Source organism: Onychomys torridus, chromosome 10 (genome assembly GCF_903995425.1).
Source record: "Onychomys torridus chromosome 10, mOncTor1.1, whole genome shotgun sequence".
Classification (NCBI taxonomy): domain Eukaryota; kingdom Metazoa; phylum Chordata; class Mammalia; order Rodentia; family Cricetidae; genus Onychomys; species Onychomys torridus.
Genome location: NC_050452.1, coordinates 60,738,146 through 60,757,638, shown reverse-complemented (window position 1 = coordinate 60,757,638; position 19,493 = coordinate 60,738,146). Strand labels below are relative to the sequence as shown.

Sequence of the window (19,493 nt, the reverse complement as noted above, 5' to 3'; positions counted from 1 at the left end):
TGCCTAAACTGTCTGTGCAAAGGATAAAGTTTATGTTGAACACTTGCTTTGCTTCCTACGTTCCAGAATTTGAGTATGCTAGGCACTGAATGTCTAATGAGCATTCTTGCTAGACAAAATTTCACAAGTATTGTCATGACTCATGGCTGCAAGAATTAACTGTATTTCATGCAACTAAGAAAGGCCTCCCAGAGTCTTGCATTGGATTTCTTCATAACATTGCCCAGCATGAGATATGGTGAATGGGAGACCATAGAAGCAAAATGGAGGCAGCTATGAGAGGGTGGAAGGAAACCTGGATTACTGACCATGCTTGTAATTAATCAGATTTGGGAGATTCTGCAAAAGGAGTCTAGGTATATAGAGAGGTCCTTGTTTCAGAGTTATTATATATTGTAGAATCTACAACATAGAATATATGCAATATTATATATACAATGTAGAAGAGAATTTACTAAAGCCAGAAAGGGGTGGGAGACAAAACCATGAGTAAAATATAATGAAAGTAAAATTTTTTTAAAAAACTAGGCACAGTATGTTGGGGAAAGATTGCTCCTACAACATTTCAAATGTTGTAAAAACAATGGTATAAAAGAACAGGAGCATGGCCATCCTGCCATGACCAAAGAAACATCTAAATAGGCAAGAGAAGTTGAGGAGGGTGAGTGTCAACTCACTAGACCACCAGATAGGCCAGATTCAACATATTGAAGACCAGGACACTTGACCAATATAGGAATGTTAATTGTTTAAACATCAGATGAAATGTTTATGATTAATTGCTGATGCTTAAAAAATAAAAGTTAATTTATAAGATACACGTATTATTCACACATTTGTGTTAAAAGGATTCCTCCCCCTCTGCACACATACAGGGGAGGATTTGTATACATGAAAGAATGAAAGAATATGTAGAATTGAAGATGTAGCTCGATAATTGAATACTGGACCAGCATTGCAGCACCCTGGGTTTGATCTTCAGTGTTGCTGCTGAGTGTTTTTTTTTTTTTTTTTTTTTTTTTTTTTTTTTTTTTTTTTTTTGTGTGTGTGTGTGTGTGTGTGTGTGTGTGTGTTTAAATGTATATGTTTACAAAAACAGAGAAGCCAGTTACCTGGTTAGAAGTGACTGCCACTAGCAAAGTATGATGATAAATTTATGTAGGCACAACAGGTACTTTTATTTATATCCATCCATATGTCCCCACATATTTAATATGACATTTTATTAGTTTAAAAGAAGAGAGAAATCTAAGTAAACAAAGAGGAATTGAAATACTGCAGAATATACTGAACATTAACTCTTGCCCAAGCGAACAGATTTCAAGATGTGAGCTCCCAGCTTTCATTGTGATTTTAGAAGGATGTGAAGAAATAACTGAAGTGCTACAAGATCCATGGACAACACTCAAAACTGAAGACACTCTGCACCATGAATTGCCATCCATCATCTTAGGCACATGGACATAGACACCCTGAGCCAGGTTACATCAGTGTTCTGAAAGACAATGTGGAAAAACCTGGAATGTGGTGTGATGTCTGCAGAAGCCCAGCCATGCACAGAAGGCTGCCAATGACTGCTGGGGGCTTTAGATCAGGAAAGCACCTATGCCATGTTGATGATTGGAAATAAGAATGGGGCCATGAACACTGGTCAGACCTAAAGGCCACCTTTTCCCCAGAAATTCTTCTTGGAAGTCTGACAGAAAATTCTGTTGTGGCATAAGAAATATCATTTTAACTGTACTCTTAGACATAGCTACGAAATTACCTGAGTAACACTGTGCCTAATTTGTGCCTGAATTTTTCAAGAGATGAACAAAACCAGTTATTACCCACCTCCCTTGATGCCTGGAAAGAAAAATTGTAATCACTAATGCACTGACAGGAAGACAGGAGGTACCAGAGAAATGGCTTTCTGCAAGTCACACAATCAGCCAATCAGTGGATGAATGCTTTGCTGAGGAATAACCAAGGAGTCACGACAAAACACAATTGCCTTGTTCAATCAGCAGTGTGTCTCTCTAGCCTCACCTTGGTGTCTTCATTCTGTGCTTCTGCTAACCTCTCTTTCCCTCCTTCATGCCACAAGTGGGATTTGATGATTTTCATGCAAATGTACTTTGTCAAAAACAGAGATCCCTATCATTTCACTTTCAATTCCTCTCATCTATTTTAAAAGTCTTAGTACAGGAGCCATCAAGTTCTTTGTGTAGGGGTGGAAGAACTCTCAGCTCCCATTGGTCCCTTTGGTCCCAATAGCAAACAAAAGCCCTTGTACTGATCAAGAAAAATTTGATGGCTATCTTTAATGACCTCCCTGAGGTCATTACAGGATTACAGGAAAAATGGTGAGCCTGGGGCTGCATTTGATGTGACTCCAGACCAATTCAGAACTTTGTTTAATAGGTGCTACTGTTCCTGCTTACTCACAAATTTGACTGAGATGACACTCCCACAGCTGATCCCAATGAGGCACACCTTCTTTGAGTCTCTTCATGCTGAGTGCAGAAGTATGCAAAGATAATGGCATCATATGTTACACACCATAATTATGCTATATTATATATGGCTGTGCTTTCAAGGTCAAATGTCTGCCCTTTGCTGGACCCAAAGAATTGATCTGGCATGTTAGAAATGCATTTTTGAAAGGGTATTTGGCAAGGGAGTATAGAAGCTGCTAGAAGCTAAGTGGCCTTACATGATGAACAGCAAAGAACTGAGTTCTCAAGAATAACCATGAGGGAATGAATTCAGCCAGCAATCACAGAGCTTGGAAGTATTCCCAGGATGCATAAAGAAATGCAAACCAAACAATGCAACCCTGTAGCTCTGCAAGATTCTTATCAGAGAACCCTGTAATTGCTAGACTCTAGAGGCTCAAAACTGGCAAGATGAATGAGGTGTTTCTCAACCACAAAGTGAGTGGCAATTTTTATGTATCAATTAAATAGAATACAAATACCTTACATTTTTAGTTAAAGGAGATATTAATGTAATATTTATTAAGTTAAAAAGATGTTAAATAATATTAAAGTGATTCCTTAAAATATATTTTAATCTACTGGATACTTTGAGCTACTGTAGTGAAAAGCATTTGAAGAAAAGGAAGCAGGTAAAGATCCAAGAGAAGAGAGAGCTAGGTGACTAAAACTGAGAGGCCGACCTCTATGTTCAGATCTCATCTTATGCTTTTAAAAACAGGAACAGTGGGCTATAAATTATTAATTAACGAAAGGAAATACCAAGGAAACAGGACCATATTGAAATTTAAACCTATGACATCTTAAAATCAAAATGAATTATACTGGGGTTTAAAAAAAAAGTTAATCAAAGTTGTGAATTTAAGAGTTATTTGAATTACTTTGTAAATTTGTGGCTGTCCATCATATCTTTCTGTACATTATATATGATATGATTTTTTTGATGTAGGAGTTTGGACATTTAAAACAAGCACAAAAATTCTGAGCATAACCTAACTCTAGAATGAACAATATCAAAATTATTAAAACACAGTACTTTCTTCAACCCACCTAGACAGTACACACACACACACACACACACACACACACACACACACACACACACACACACATACACACACACACAAACACACAAACACCGACAGTGTCAGGATCATCACAATTAGGTCAAAAAATGCTTTTCTATGTTAGACCATCCTTTTAGATTCTTACTTTTCATTCCATAGGTCTCAGTTTTGTCCCCACATTGTCATTACCCAAAAAACTGTATATATAAGTTCTGATGCTCAAATCCCCTCAGCCCCAGAGCAATTACATCAAAATTGCCAAGCATAGTACCCAACAATTTGTAAGTTTTAAAGTTCCCCAGATAATTACAACATGTAGTGAAATTTGAGACTGCTCATCTATAGATAATATTTTGTATTTTTCTGCTGCACCCAGACTCATGAATAATTATGAAGTTGAATACCCAAGAGAGTGCCTGGGAGTTATGGAGACCAGGCCTAAGTACCCTATACCCCACATTGATGGAGCACACAACAGAAGCTGACTATGTGAGGATGCACTATATATTTCATTTTCCCTTTTAATTTTTTGCTTAGTTCTAAAGCAAATTTAATGCTCCAATCATTGTCCCAGTTTATGAAGACAAAAGCATACAGTTCACTGAGGCTGAGGGAGCTGCCTAAACAACTAAACTAAAACCCTGAATGTGAATGACTCCCAAGAATATGATGTCTAGGTCACAGAAATGACACTCAAAGTGTGGTCCCCAAAGCGGCAGTAGTCTCAACACCTGTGAAAGTATCAGAAATGAAAATATATGCTCCACCTCCCATATCTACTAAATCGTAGTCTTTTAGGGCATGGCTTGGCAGGTGGTTCTGAGACACAGGAATGACAGTCAAAAGCTGTGCCCTGCTCTTCCCATCTCCATCAGATGCTCACCCTTGAAGTCTCAGCATATGATAAAACAAAAACAAAAACAAAAACAAACAAACAAAAAACCCCAAGGATATGTGAGTGACTCCACTAGTTCAGTCAGGGAGAAAAGAGAAAACACCACTCCCTACCTTGTCTTTCTCCAGCTCTCCACTTCTATTCACTGTCTGTATTGACACTGAGAAGGAATGCTGAGGTGCACTGAACATGGAAAAATGTGGCTTCATGGTAAACTTGATTTGCAGGGGTGACTACCAAATTAGCCACTTTCAGACAAGTGTTACTATTTTGGATGTGGATAAATGGTTAATCCTTTCAATCAAAAATATGGAGAGTTTTAAAAGGTTTCATTAAAAATATGTATTTCCCCTGTTTCCAGGGAAATAGATTTTTGAGCTTGAAGGCTTTAAGATAATTAATATTTAGGAAGCAGGGGTGATTGGTTTGCTTTCTTTGATGGAAACTGGTTCTGATTGTTGCCATCCAATAACTTATGAGTCTTTCTGACCTTCTCCCTTGTCTGCCTTGCTAAGATTTAGGGCACTTTTGTTACAACAGTACATTTCACTAGTATTATACAAAAATCAAAAGGTTACTGTTGTTTGACTTTCTATTATGACATTCTGAACATGCCAACAATGTTTCTTTGAAAGCAGTATGTGAAATGTGTGTGTTGGCTAATAAAAAATCTCACATTACATCAGGTGTGAAAGCTAAGACAATGAAGAGAGGAGAGAAAAATATAGACAAAGGAAGGAAGAAAGCCTGAAAAAGAAGAGAAAGGAATTGAATGAGAGGAAGAGGTGAGAAGAAAAACAGGAGAGAGAGAAAAAATGAAAAATGGAAATGGAAACATTAAATCTGGGAAATGAACAGAGTTAGGGTGGTAGTGGAGAAAAGAGAACATGTAAGAAAGAAAAGAAAAGAAAAGGAAAGGAAAGAAAAGAGAAGAAGAGAAAAGAAAAGAAAAGGAAGCTAGGCCATTTATTGTGAAGTGCCACTGTGTAAGACATACTTCAGAGTTACTGGCTGCAAAGGTTAATGATGGTAGTAATCTTGATGCCAATTTACAGCAAATAGGATGAAAGGCAGCCAGAACTCAGATGGAGATACCTGCACTGGTGACAAGAGAATAACCACATAGCAGCAGCCGAGGTATCCAGAGATGTAAGAGGTTACATTAAAGAGGCCTTTTTAAACAACCATTTTAGATATAATGCACCATCTACTGTTTTAAAAGGTTCATCGTGAGATTTCTGAGGGGAAAAAAGTTGAGACATTTCTAAAATTTTGAGGTGAACACATCTAAAGTTTTATTCTGTGATTACCTTTCTTGAGTATTGACTTTTGGCTAAGGCTTGACATTTCTTACACTCATTCTCATCAGTGTTTTCTACCCTCATTGTGGTCAATGGCTTCTCCATGAGGCATGAATAAAGGAGGTTATAACTAACAAATCTCTTACCTGCTTGATTTTGACAAGCATATGTCTTGACTTTGACAACCACAGCTATGTGTTATTTTGATTTAGGTATAAAGTCTTACCCTAAGACTTATGTGTTGAATGCTTGAGTCCAGTTAACTACTCAGAGGTGATTGGATCATGAATGTGCTAAATTAAGCCATTGATAATTTCATCTTGAATAGACAATTAGGAGAAAGTGCTTGGTTGAAGTAGACCACTGGTGAAGAGGAGCTACCTTAGAAGGGTGTGTCTTGTCCCTAGCCCTGCCTACTTCTCACTGCTTTCTGCCTGATATGAAGTGGGCAGCTTGTCTCCACTGTGTTTTTCCAAAGGGATGTTTGGCCCATGAACAATAGAGCCAGAGACTGCTGTGGGATATTGTTCTGTGTGCTGTGAATATGTGTTCCTCTGATTGGTTGATAAATAAAATGATGATTGGCCAGTAGCCAGATAGGAAGTATAGGTGGAGCAAGCAGATGAGAATTCTGGGAAAAGGAAAGGCTGAGTCAGGAGTCACCAGCTAGACACAGAAGAAGCAAGATGACATGGCAGAACTGAGAAAAGGTACTAAGCCATGTGCCTAAACATAGATAAGAATTATTCGTTAACTTAAGTGTAAGAGCTAGTCAGTAATAAGCCTAAGCTAATGGCTGAGAAGTTATAAATAATATAAGCCTCTGAGTGATTATTTTACAAGCAGCCCTAGGGGGCTATGGTTATCAGTCAAAAGAATGATCTACACTTGGTCTCTGAAGCACTTGACATATTCTATGTTCTCCTTGTGCATCATTGATTAACATTCTGCCGACTTTGTCCCATTGTGTGATAGCTTTCTTTTGACGCAGACAGAGTACATGAGATACTGTACTTCTTCCAAAACTTGCTTGGCATAGGACATAATTGATGAAAGACCTCCTGATGCCTCCTGTTTTATCCTCTTTATCTCTAATCCCCTGGACCTTCCTCCCTAGGACATGTCACCTTCCTCTTTTAAGTCATTCTTCTCAGATATATTGACACAGTTGTATGAAAATTGAAAAGACACATAGTTCTTTATTTGAAAATCTTGGTAAAATACATATCAATATTCCTAATTATATTTCTATGGATGTGATGAGCACCTACCTCTTTGTTCTACACCAGTCAGTCACACAGATGATAATAGATATCCCAAATTATGAGACTTAAGGAAGCTTTCCTAAAGAAGCACTTAGAAGGCCAACCAAAAGTGGCTTAATATAGAATCAATACATTCAGCCAGATGATGAGCTGCTGTGTGAAATAAACATGACTGTGCCCTATAAAAAGATTCTGAGTCCAGTAGAATTACAAAGTTTCTTAGTAACTGTTTTTCATTCATAGCAAGGAAGGACCAAAGATTTCACTCAGCCTCTTTGAGGCTACACAAAGGCAGTAGACAAGACAGATGACTGTGAGCACCATAGCTGTCTTAGTCTTACTGTTCTGTGAAGAAACACCATAACCAAAAGCCTCTTGGAGAAGAAAGAATTTATTTGGTCTATGATTCCACCTCAGGGTTCATTGCTGAAAGAAGTCAGGATAAGAACTCAAGCAGGGCAGGAACCTGAAGGCAGAAACCAATACAGAAGCCATGGAAAAATGCTGCCTATTGACTTGCTCTTCATGAATTGCTCAGCCTGATTTCTAATAGGTCTAAGACTACTAGCCCAACATTGGCCTAATTAAGAAAATTCCTAACAGGTTTTCCAATTTTATGGAAACATTTATCCTCTCAGATGACTATATTTTGTGTCCAGTTGACATAGAACTAGCCAAAACAACAATATCCTCTTATAGATCTTGAAATTGGACCTGTCAGGGGCAGGCTTAGGAAATATTCAAAGCAGCTTACTTTGAATCATCAAGAATACTTGTATCTACTAGTATGTGCCATAGCTTGTATATCAGCAGAATAGAATGCATGATACAGAAATTAAACCACAAGGCCACAGCCAACAATTGTTTTTACAATGATACCAACAAGTATTGAAGAAGAGAGAGCTGTTGCTGATGTTGGGAAAACTGGATAGTAAAAACCCCAGTACCAGGCCAACTGGATTTTTTTTTTTTGAGTTATTAGCTATGGGTTTCCATAAATTCCCACATATCACCCCTGCCCTTGGTTACCCTATATAATTTTATAATAAGACCCTATTGATAAAGATATCACATACTTGAGTCACAGAACATGGAAAAATCAATGGGATACTAACCAATAAGATTTATTCCTACTGGCTAGTTTTCATAGTATTTGATGGTTCTTTGCACACTACCAGAGGTTATACATATTCATTGTTCTTACCCAGTTGTGAAACTGCAAGCCACAACAGCTGCCCTGACAATATAAACATACTAGTGCACTGATAGCTTAAGTGTCATGGGAGTAACAATTTTGTGGTTTTATCAAATGCCTACTTCATGAAATTGAATTCATACCTGGCATTGTCAATGCTAAGAGTCTGTGTCTAGATAAGTCACAGGCCCTAAGAGAGAACCAACTACTACTATTCTGGTAAGTGGGCATAGTATTAAAACAACTCCTAATGACATCACCAATTCTCTAAACCAGTATATTCTCTTCACCTTTATCAGAGAAGCTGAGATGCTCAATTGAGCAACATGAAAAGGATAAGAGACTCCACTCATTTGGGCCATATGTCTCAAATACCTCATCCAAAGAGTCAAGGATCTTTGAAGAAGAAGGAGGAAAAATCATAAGAGCCAGATGTAGTGAATGTAAAAATGAAAACAGTGTTGTCCAATCACAATAGAATACCTGGGCATATGAATTCAAAGTGATTGTTATAGCATGTATAAGACCTTGGAAAGCTCAAGTCAGACAAAATCTTGTCATAGAGAATAGAAGTGTACTTGAGGTTCCACCCCTAGCATTTGGAAGCTGCCAAGAGAAGAAGGATCAACGTTCTTTAATGATGTGACTCCTGGAAAGTTGATTGAGTCCAAGGGGGCTCCACCTCCAAGACTATTTAAGCAAACACAAATTGGACACAATGCGTTAAAAAAAAATCAGAAGAGGATTTGAAGTTGAGTGGATGGGGAGATAAAAGATGGATCTGAGCAGAGCTGGAGGTGGAGTAGATATAGTAAAAATGCACTGTATGAAACTCTCAGAGAATTAATAAAATGGTATTAAAAGCAATAACAACAGCAACAAATTCTTAATGTCCAAATACCAAAGAGTGAAATTAGATTTATATCTTTTACCCTGAAAAAATTCAAATTATATCAAACATCTTAATATATAAGCTAAAACAAGCATAGGCAAGAATGTTCTGAAAAAGCCCCAATGACAAAGGAAATAATCTTAAGGAACTGACAAATAGAGGGCTGGGGAGATAGACCAGTCAGTAAGAAAGATAAGGACAGAAGTATGAATCCTAGCCACCCATGTAGAAAGCTGGACATGACTTCTAGTTCTTATAACTCCAGTGTTGGAGAGGTTTGCAGATCCCAAGAGCTTTTTGGCTAGCCAAAATAGCAAACTTCCAGTTCAGAAAGAGGACATGCCTCAGTACAAGAATGTGGTAAAGGTTTACAAAAGCATATGGCATCCTGCCTGGGCAATTGCATGCACATGTATGGGCATGTGTACCCACACACTCATTTGCATGCATCACACCCATAAATCACACAATACACACACACACACACACACACACACACACACACACGCACGCACAGATTGATTGATCAATTAATCAATAGATAGATAGATAGACAGACAGATAAAACTGATAAATAGGTTTATATTTTTTAAAAAAGAATTCATAGGATTATATTTTTTAAAAAAAATTTTAAAAAATTTCTATGCAAGGGAAACTACCAGCATATTAAAGAGGTAAACAATAGAATAAGACAAAAAAAATGTAGCAGTTATACCTCAAAAAAAAGAACTTAATCTACAATGTATAAAGAACTCCAAAAATCCAATAACAAAAACTTCAGATTATCTCATCAATTATTGGTCCAATGAACTGAATTGGCAGCCCTTAGAAGAACCATACAGATAAATCCTGATAAATATATAAAATGTTTTCTGTATGTTTAGCTACATGTGAAGTAAAGATTAAAACTGTGATATCCTATATCATCTCTTTCATAATGTATATCATCAAGAAAGCAATTGGTAACAAATGAAGATAAGGATGTGAGGAAAGAGACCTGTTACTCAATGTTGATAGGAACATAAATTTCTTCAGTCACTTTACAAATCATTATAGATTGAGATTTATCAAAGAAAAATAATTATAGAACTGCCATATTGCCTAGCCTTATTATTCCTGGGTATATACCTAAAGGACTCTAAGTCAAGCCAGAGATACTTGAATACCCATGTTCACTTCTATACCATTCACAGTACTCAGGGAATGGAAGCAGCCATCCATCAACCAGTGAATGGCTAAGGAGAATGCAGGATATACCCACAATAGAATGTGACATATATAAAAAAGTAAAAATAACATTTACAGCAAAATGGTTGGAATTGGAAATTATTATATTAAAGAAAGCATCTCAAGCCCAGATAGACAATTGCTTTATTTTTTTTTTCTGTATATAGATGCTAGATTTTAATATATAGTATGTGTTAAGGAATGAAAGCCATGAACCTGGAAAGGGAACATGAGAGGGCAGAGGGGGCGTAAATGATTGTTGAAAGGGGACTTAAAAAAGCAAATGGGGCAATAGGATACACGTGCCATGAAAGCATAGCCAATTAGTGCAGCAAGGAGTCCATCGTGAGAGGGGCAGAGGTTGAAGGAGGGGAGCCAAGAAAGAAGACTAATAATAAAGTATGTATGAAAATTTTCTAATAAAAATAACCACTTTGTATTCCAACTTGGAAACGTAAAGACAAAAGAAAGAAACATACAAAGGAATACCTACAGTTATCTCCACTGGTTTAGGTGTGTATAAGATGAAAATATATGTTGGGCTGATGTGCACAAACACTCAGTGATAGAGGAAGCTATTTTCAAATGGACTTTCCACAGTAAGCTTTCACACTCGGCTCAGTCCATGAACTCTTTAAAGATAGAGCATGTTCTCTGGCTTTTGAAGAATCTGTAACATTGAGCATTAGCCTGACCCTTTCCGGTGCCCATGCTATCACTTCTCTTGATGATGATACATCTAGAAGTGTGGGCACATGCACATGAGGATCAAAGACAACCATGCTCCATGACAACCCACTGGTCTCTGAGGTCTGGATTGATTGACAGTATTGTCATCTATAATTAATAAAACACAGTAATTTCCCCAATACCAGAAATGGAGTTAGTTAATAAGCTCCAGTCTATAAGTCAAATATTTTTTCCCTTTAACATTGAAAGCATTATTCATCAACATACAGGCGACTAGCACAGACTGAAAGAAACAATCAAAGAAAATTGATAGTCATTCATTTGATGAATCTAAGTTTGAATTCAAAACACTGGAGAAGAATGGGGAGGTCTAACCTTCCAAACAACTAGTCTTTGTCCAGAAATGTATTTTCAGGCTGCCCTAAACAGGAATTATAAATAGCAGATACCGGTCTACTTGTAAAGGTTGTTTATCATTCTCTATCAAATTCCACCCACAATCCCATGTTTTATCCCCCAGAGGACAAGTACTTACCAGAAATGCTTTAGAAAAAGAGGGGGCCACACACTCACCACAAGTGTGCGTGCGTGCGCGCGCACACACACACACACACACACACACACACACACACATACTCATGCTTACACACAGAGAGGTTTGTGGCTTGGTGGGCTGCAAAGACATTAAGTCAGCAAATTGCTTGGCTTGAAACCCTGAGGACCAGTTTGATCTCTAGGATCCCTGTTGAAAAAGCTGGGTGTGATGATCCATGCCTGTAATCTCAACACGGGACAGTGACTACAGGGGACCTCTGAGCTTGCTGATCAGGAGCCTATCCTCCTTGGTAAACTCTAGACAAGTTAGATCTTGTCACAGAAAACAAGGTGGATAGCACCTAAGAGAAGAAACACAAGCTTGATTTCTGGTGGTGATGCATACACACAGATGAATGAATGTGTGTGAGAACACACACACACACACACACACACACACACACACACACACACGAGAGAGAGAGAGAGAGAGAGAGAGAGAGAGAGAGAGAGAGAGAGAGAGAGGAGAGAGAGAGAGAGGAGAGAGAGAGAGAGAGAGAGAAGGGGAGGGAGGGAGGGAGAGAGGGAGGGAGAGAGAGAGGGAGGGAGGTAGGGGGAGACAAGACATAAAAGAAAACCATTTCATAAGGATGACAGCATCTTTGCAACCAAGACTTTTTTTTTTCACATTTTATTCCTCCAAATTCATTCTTGTCTCTGCTGTTACTCTTTCAGCAGTGTTTAATTTAACAAAAGAAAGGCCAAGAACCTTATTTAGATTTCACATGGTCCTTTGACAGTGTTCTGCAGTTTTTTTTTCTAGCCTTTTCTCACATGGACTCTGAAACCAGACAGCCTATTGCTGCTTTCTGCCTCTGCCACTTACATGTGTCTTTGAGGTCTTTTGAGGTCTTTCCGTGTCCTTAAATAATAGTTTGTAGGCATACACTAGTTTGCAGTTAAAAAAGGAAGGGCTTACTGAAATGCTCCCATTACACCCGAAGAAGAAAACAAACTCCAACAAAAGAATTTGATTAAGGAAACCCTTTTCAGTACTCATCCTTGTCCAACAGGCAATTACATTCTACCAACATTGGCTTGTCAAAGTCAATCAAAGGCCCAGTGGGTATTGACTGTATTCAAATCAAGGAGAGATGAGGGAAAGGGTACACAGCCTTTGGGCTTTCATAGGACAGTGTACCCCTCTCCTGAACACACTCAGTGTTTTAGTGGTTCTCTGAGAACTGGGTAAAGATGAGGTCAAAAAGAAAGTCCTTACATTCTTAAATCCTCTGTATAGAATCTGAAGCTCTTTCTTGGTGAATTTGCTCTGGGCTTCCAACAGCTCCAGGGCTTCAGGCCGATGCCTGACTGTAGCCATCTCCAGTTCATCTTCCACGCTGTCTGCAGAGGAAAAGCAGAGAGAGACTTAAGTCTAAGGGCTGCTCCCTGGGGTGAGGAGTGAGCAACACAGAAAAACAAGAAGACACATTTCCCAGATTTCAGGGACGTGTCCCTCCAGGAAGGGTCCTCACACGGAGAGTAGCAGTCTCTCATTTCTCAGATTTCACCATATTAAACTAAGACATTTCTGCATGAATTTCCTTAAACATCCTGTTAACCAAGGTAAATCCTACAAGTCTAGCATTTTCCCAGAACAGCTTGGAATGTATGAAAATCAGCAACAATTTAACCTGAAATTTGTGTTTTTAGAGCGAGTACCAGTTTTAAATGTAGACTTGCTGTATAAAAATCCCTATAATTTTCATATATCCTGCATCCACCATGGTGAACTCTCCTATGCTTTCTGAGGATTCCATCCAAAAAAACAGATGTTTTTTTTGGTTGGGGGAGGAGGGACTCTACAAATGAAATGTTCAGACCATGTACTGAGGCAGGCAAAGCAACAGAATTCAGTTGGACTGGCTAAACACCAGCCTTCTGCAGTTTGCTGGGAGGACAGGTGCCTTGAGGTACTTGTAACTAGTTAGCCTTTTGTGCAGTAAATGCAGTTAGTTTAGAGAGTGCTATTATACTATTGTATCTTACTCTGTCACTATATATACACTGTAATTTATCAAAGATGCTTTGTGTTAGAAAAAAACAGTTTTGTGCTGATATGACTGGGAATTGCTATAAACTTTAATGAAATTTTGGAATAAAATAATGTAATATATCTCCTTTTTTAATATATCAGTTTTCAGAACTTGCAAAAAATGAATCCTGTTTGGCTCTGTATAATACAATGGAGCTCAAAGATTTGTCAAGAGGAAATGTTCTACCCTCAAGCAATATCTAGCACTGTGTGTACATTTAGCATATGGCCATATAAGCACAAGTCTGAGGGATTCAGGGTGCATGAGTATCTGGGTGTTTGTGCCTCAAAGGACAGTACTCCTTAGTGCAGTATCTTTATAGTAGAGAGTGAGATGAGGCCATGAGTGAGTACTCCCTGTTCAAGCTTAGTCCTCTGCTCACAAGATTTCAGCAGGAAAGCATTAGTCATTGGCTACAGATTGCAGATATAAAGGAGTGAGGCTAAAGGGAACACTGGCCGCACAGTTCATCACATCCCATCGCTAGGGGTCCTCCAACCTCTATCCCACACACAGGTCAGTTACAGACTAGCAGACATGTAGTTGTTGTGCCGAAGATGTACCTTCAGTGACACTCAGAGTGTTGCCTCTGACTAACAACCTCCACCTGCCTCCTGTGGTCCGAGGGGTGGGGGGTTGGGGGGCAGTGGGTGGGGCTCTCAGCTAGGAGTAGAGGATCAGCAGAAACTGAGCCATCTCCTAACTCTTGCTCTCAAGTGTTTGAAGGAAACCAATAATGGCAATGGAGCAAATGTGCGCAATGGGTGTGCTTGTCAAATAAATAAAGCAAAGATTCATTATTCCTAGGTACTCCACGTTTTTATGGGTATTGTAGATGAGATTATTTTCCTGATTCATTTTTTTTTCTGGCTGTTTGCCACTAGTTTAGAGGAAGCTTGCTAATTTTTGTGTGTTAATTTTATATTCTGCCTCTTGCTGATATTATTTATCATCCCCAATGGGAGATTTTTAGTAGAGTATTTTATACTAAGAATCATACCATCTGCAAATAGGGGTACCTAGATTTCTTCTTTTTATATTTGTATATTTTTTTTATTTCCTTCTCTTGTCTTATTGCTCTAGCTAAGATTTCCAGCACTGTATTGATTAGGAGTGGAGAGAGTGGACACCTGTGCCTTGTTTCAGACATTAGTGGGAACCCCATTTTTATTCATTTACCAAATTTAAACTTGTAGGCATAGGTAAGGACTTTTGGAATAAGTCTCTGGTAGCCCAGGAAACAAGACCATAAATCAAAATGGCATTGCATGTAACTGAAAAGCTGTACAGCAAAGGGAACTGAGAAGTGAATCGATTGGCAGCTCACAGAAGGTGAGAGAATTTTTGACAGCTATTCATGTGGCAGAGGATAAGTGTCAGGAATCTACAAACAAATTTAAAAAATCTACTTAAACATTGAGAATATAAATAGCAACTATAATATGGGCAGTGGATGGAACATAAAATTCTCAGAAGGAGAATTCCAGTGGCTAAGAAACGAAATAGTACTCAGCATCCTTAGATAACAGTGAAATGAAAAATAAAACTAAGATTCTCTCTCACCTCAAGAGGAATAACCATCATCATTAATACAAATCACAACAGTTTCTGATATGGATATAGGGAAATGAGAGCTCCTTTTTCTTTTAATGATTTGTTTACTGTATGGTACACCATGTGCACCATATGCCTGCAGAGTATCCCCTGGATACTGGAACTGGAGTTATGGACACTTATGAGCCACCATGTGGACCCTGAGAACCAAAACTGGGCCCTCCACAAGAACAGCAAATGCTCTCACTACATGGGCCATTTTTCTAGTCCTGTAGAACACTACGGTGTTGGTGGTAGTGTGAATTAGTGCAGCCACTTTGAAAATCAGTCTGAATGTTTCTTAAAAAGCTAGAAAGCGGTAGCATATAAGGGGATGGAGAAAGAGCTCAGCAGTTAAAAAGCTCTTACAGAGAACGAGAGTTAAGTTCCTAGTATCCATTTGGAGAATAACTCTAAAAAATTATAACAACAACAACAACAACAACAACAATAATAATAATAATAGTTAATTACCCTATGGCACAAGTGTGTTCCACCTAGATGTACCCAATGGAGATTACATCCTACCACAAAGACACTTGCACATCAATGTTCATTTAAGCTCTCTTCACAATATCTAGGAAACAGAAATAACCTGACATCTATCAAAAGATGAATGGATATAAAAAATGTGGTACATATACACAATGGAATATTTCTCAGCTCTAAATAAAAATAAAATCATGAGATATAGAGGTGAATGGATGGAACTGGGTGGAAAAGATGTGCAGCAATACAGAAAGAGAGAAAGATAAACTCTCTGTACTCTGATATGTAATCCCAGCTTCAAATCCTTTCTTTTGTGTATTTAATTTTGACCACAAGAAGCTCGAAAGGGGCCTTCAGTGGGGGTTTGTTAATTGAGAGGGGAGAGTAGATTATAGGTAAAATGAAAGTAGTGAGTAGGGCACTGGGGGCAGAAAGATTTAAGTAGGGAGAGGTATAGGAGTACAGGGGAGTAAGAGGTAGAAGGAAAGGCTAGCCCAATGGAAAGGGATGTGAAAGCCACATGGAAGCCTATGAAAAAATAATAATTGGAGGTGTAGTACAACATGTGTAAAGTGAAAGATGATGGTGGAATCCTGAAGGTTAAAGGATTAAGCGGGGCAAAGGACAGAGGAATGGGGAAAAGGAGGGGAGAGGGGTGGGCTAAGCAACACTAAGGATCATAGAGAAAGGCTCATAGAAACCTTAGTCAGTGAGGTAATTTCAAAATGCAGCTCAAAAAAATTGAATAGAATTATCTCACATGTGTGGGCAATGTCCCTCCCAGAAGACATGGCTTATTAAATGAAAATCACAATACAAGGCATGAGAAACCTCCATATGAATCATTGAGCAGGGGGACACCAGTGGTTCCTAAACAACACGGGCTAGTGTCATTGTCCTTTATTAGCCACCATGGTAAACAAGACAGACTCCTGTTGCTGAAGATACCAGAATATAGGACATAGAAAAATCAACCACAAACTGACCAAAAAGGTCCTTCCTGGTGGTGAGCTTTCACAAGGCCTTGGTGGTGTTATTTAGGGTTCTGAGGAAGACAAGGCATCAATTATCTTACCTAGCACTGGACCCTGCATGCTGCAATATTGACCTACCAGGCAAGACACCCACAAGAACTAGTATAATACTTGCATGATCATTAAAAGGAAACAAGTTGTTTTCTTAATATATTTGAAGTCTGCTACACAGGGTAGAATTTCATGCCTGGTATTTTAATCTTGTTCAAAATCCCAAGTCTTTGGAGATCATATGCCCTGGGGTAAAATCTGCTATTGTTATTTTTATAAATTACCGTGTTGACAAATTGCCTTCAGAATATGTATGCTTATCCCCATAGACTTGGGCTGCTTCAACCTTGGCTAAAGAAATTCTTTTTGCAGTGGACAGTAGTCAATGGAAAGATGCATGACTGGCTAAAATGTTGAGAATAAGAGGCTGAGGAGTCAGGCCTAATGAAGCATCTTTATTGCCCTTATCCTACTCCATGCAATCCTGAACTCGTAGTAGTTCAAGAATATACAATAGAAAGCCAGGCAAAAACACAGTGTAGACAATGTAGTCATCTCCAGGCTCATGCCTTCCCAAAGATCTATTGGCATAGGGTAATTGTTTGTGGAAGAGGGAATCATTACTTATTGAGAATGTGTCCACAACATGTTCCATTAAATAGAACCACATCTATGAATGTATGGGTCGCTATAGTTGGACTTGGTAGATTATAAAACAACAACAACAATAACAATAACAACAACAAAAGCAACGATATGAAGTTAGGAGGTATCATGTTAATGGGGAGATTGGGGATGCTAGAAGGGGAGAAAGGAAGATAGAATATCATATTTCATAAACGTATGGAATTCTTAAAAATAAAGAAAAGGATGAAACTCTTAAGAAAGTTAGTAGGGTATTGACATCATGTTGTCAGAAGAACTACATGTAGTGGGAAGTAGCCCAGAAAAGCATGCTAAGCATTGATTGACATAATGACCTTAGTTAGCATCAACTTTAGAGAGGAACTCAAATAGCTGGACACCTTTCTCTTCACTCATTGAAGCCAATGAGTGTTTCTACTCTGTGAATCCTGGCATAGAGAGATGTAGGAAAAGCTGCTTCACAAGGTAGCTATGCATTAGTGGGCTGATTTATGCTCTGTTCTTAGATAGGCCAATACAAATAAATGCTATGCTTCAAACTTAACACAAAGGGAAACTGTCAAATATAAAGATTCCAACTCTGTCTAGTCATGCACCTATAGCCTTTTAAAAAAACAAAATCATATAAGTACAATTTCTTCAAACAACAACATCCTTTCTTTTGTATTCCTGGTAAAATACACAAGTTTTAACAGGTCTAATTCAAGCATTCCTGCCTCCTTTCTGAAGCCTATCCATACTGCCTCACAGGCAGTTCTATCCAGCGTGTTATGCAGAGGTTCTCAACTCGTGGGTTGAAACCCCCTTGGAGGTCACATATCAGACAGAGATCCTGCATATCTCATACTTACATTATGATTCATAATAGTGGTAAAATTACAGTTATGAAGGAGCAACAAACAATTTCATGGTTGGAGTTCACCACAACACGAGGAACTGTACTAAAGGGTTGCAGCATTAGGAAGGCTGAGGACTACTGAGCATGACGTAACAACTCGTTCACATTTGTTGTCTCCCTTGTGAGTTCCTTAAAAATGCAATCAGCCCTACACATCTGAATATCCTCTGGGTCGAATGGCTACCCCGGAGTCACGATGATTTGGTGGATGGATACCTAATGAATGACTTGTTGCTGATGATGTTAGAGTTCTGTTGCTCTGGACTCCTGTGAACTTAAGCTTGTTCCAAGAGAGCTTTTCAGACTGTGATCTGTGGGATGCCAGTTGACTGAACTAAAATGTCTTCTTTAGAACCACTGTGTTCTCTTTTTATTGTTCTGAGAAATACAGCATAAGCAAAAGTGGAGGAGAGTTTAACTGGCTTTTCTGAGTGTTCTTTTCAATCACAGCCTGACCTTGTGGAGACCCAGTGGCCTTTCCAGCAGTGAGGAACAAAAGAATGCATTAACCTCCCAACCCATGTACTATGCAGCAAGTCTGACTGCACTACTCACAAGGGACAGTTTTTCCCCCTGCTGTCACAGACTTACAGATGCCACATCTGAGACAAAAGGCCTAAGGCTGGAGGGTCAGTGTAATTGAATTAAGTCCTATGATAGGGTGATATTCAAAAGGAACCACATGTCACATGTCTGCCTGTATGCTGCCTTGTCTTTCCCACTGGCTAGTACTTCTTCATGACTTTGACCTGCCAAAGGGCTGTTTCTGTTTCGAGAAGGCACCTGTCAGGACCCATGAAAGTTACTTGAAATCATCAGCAATTGCCAGCATATGCTGGGTTTTAAAAGCAGCAGAGACCTTATGTTGGAGGGGATGGGAATGGAGGGTGGATTGTAGGGGGGAAGGCTGTGGGATGGGAGGAGAGAGGACAGGGGAATCCGTGGCTGATATATAAAATTAAATTAATTATAAAATAAAAATATCTTAAAAAATAAAGAAAAGCTGCACCACTGAATGCAATCAACTCCATTTCTTGGGTGAGAACTTTCCCGGGAGCAGAGCAGAACCCTACAGAGTCACCTTTGAGTCAGATACTAACTGAGAACAGGCATTCTGGAAGAGTCTAACACAGAGCCTGAAGCTGGTGTGCATCAGGAGATAGAGGAGATCTCTTCACAACAATGCCCCAAATGAAGTATC

The 19,493-nt window shown here is 38.8% G+C and overlaps 1 protein-coding gene across 5 annotated transcripts in view; it reads right to left on the bottom strand.

Moving 5' to 3' along the window:
* Kcnip4 (potassium voltage-gated channel interacting protein 4) overlaps window positions 1–19,493 on the bottom strand; it is a 1,106,582-nt gene that overhangs the window by 92,335 nt on the left and 994,754 nt on the right. For all 5 annotated transcript variants that reach the window (XM_036200428.1, XM_036200432.1, XM_036200431.1 and 2 more), the window contains one exon: window positions 12,826–12,950. In XM_036200428.1, coding sequence (XP_036056321.1) covers window positions 12,826–12,950 — 125 coding nt within the window. The remainder of the gene's footprint in view (window positions 1–12,825; window positions 12,951–19,493) is intronic.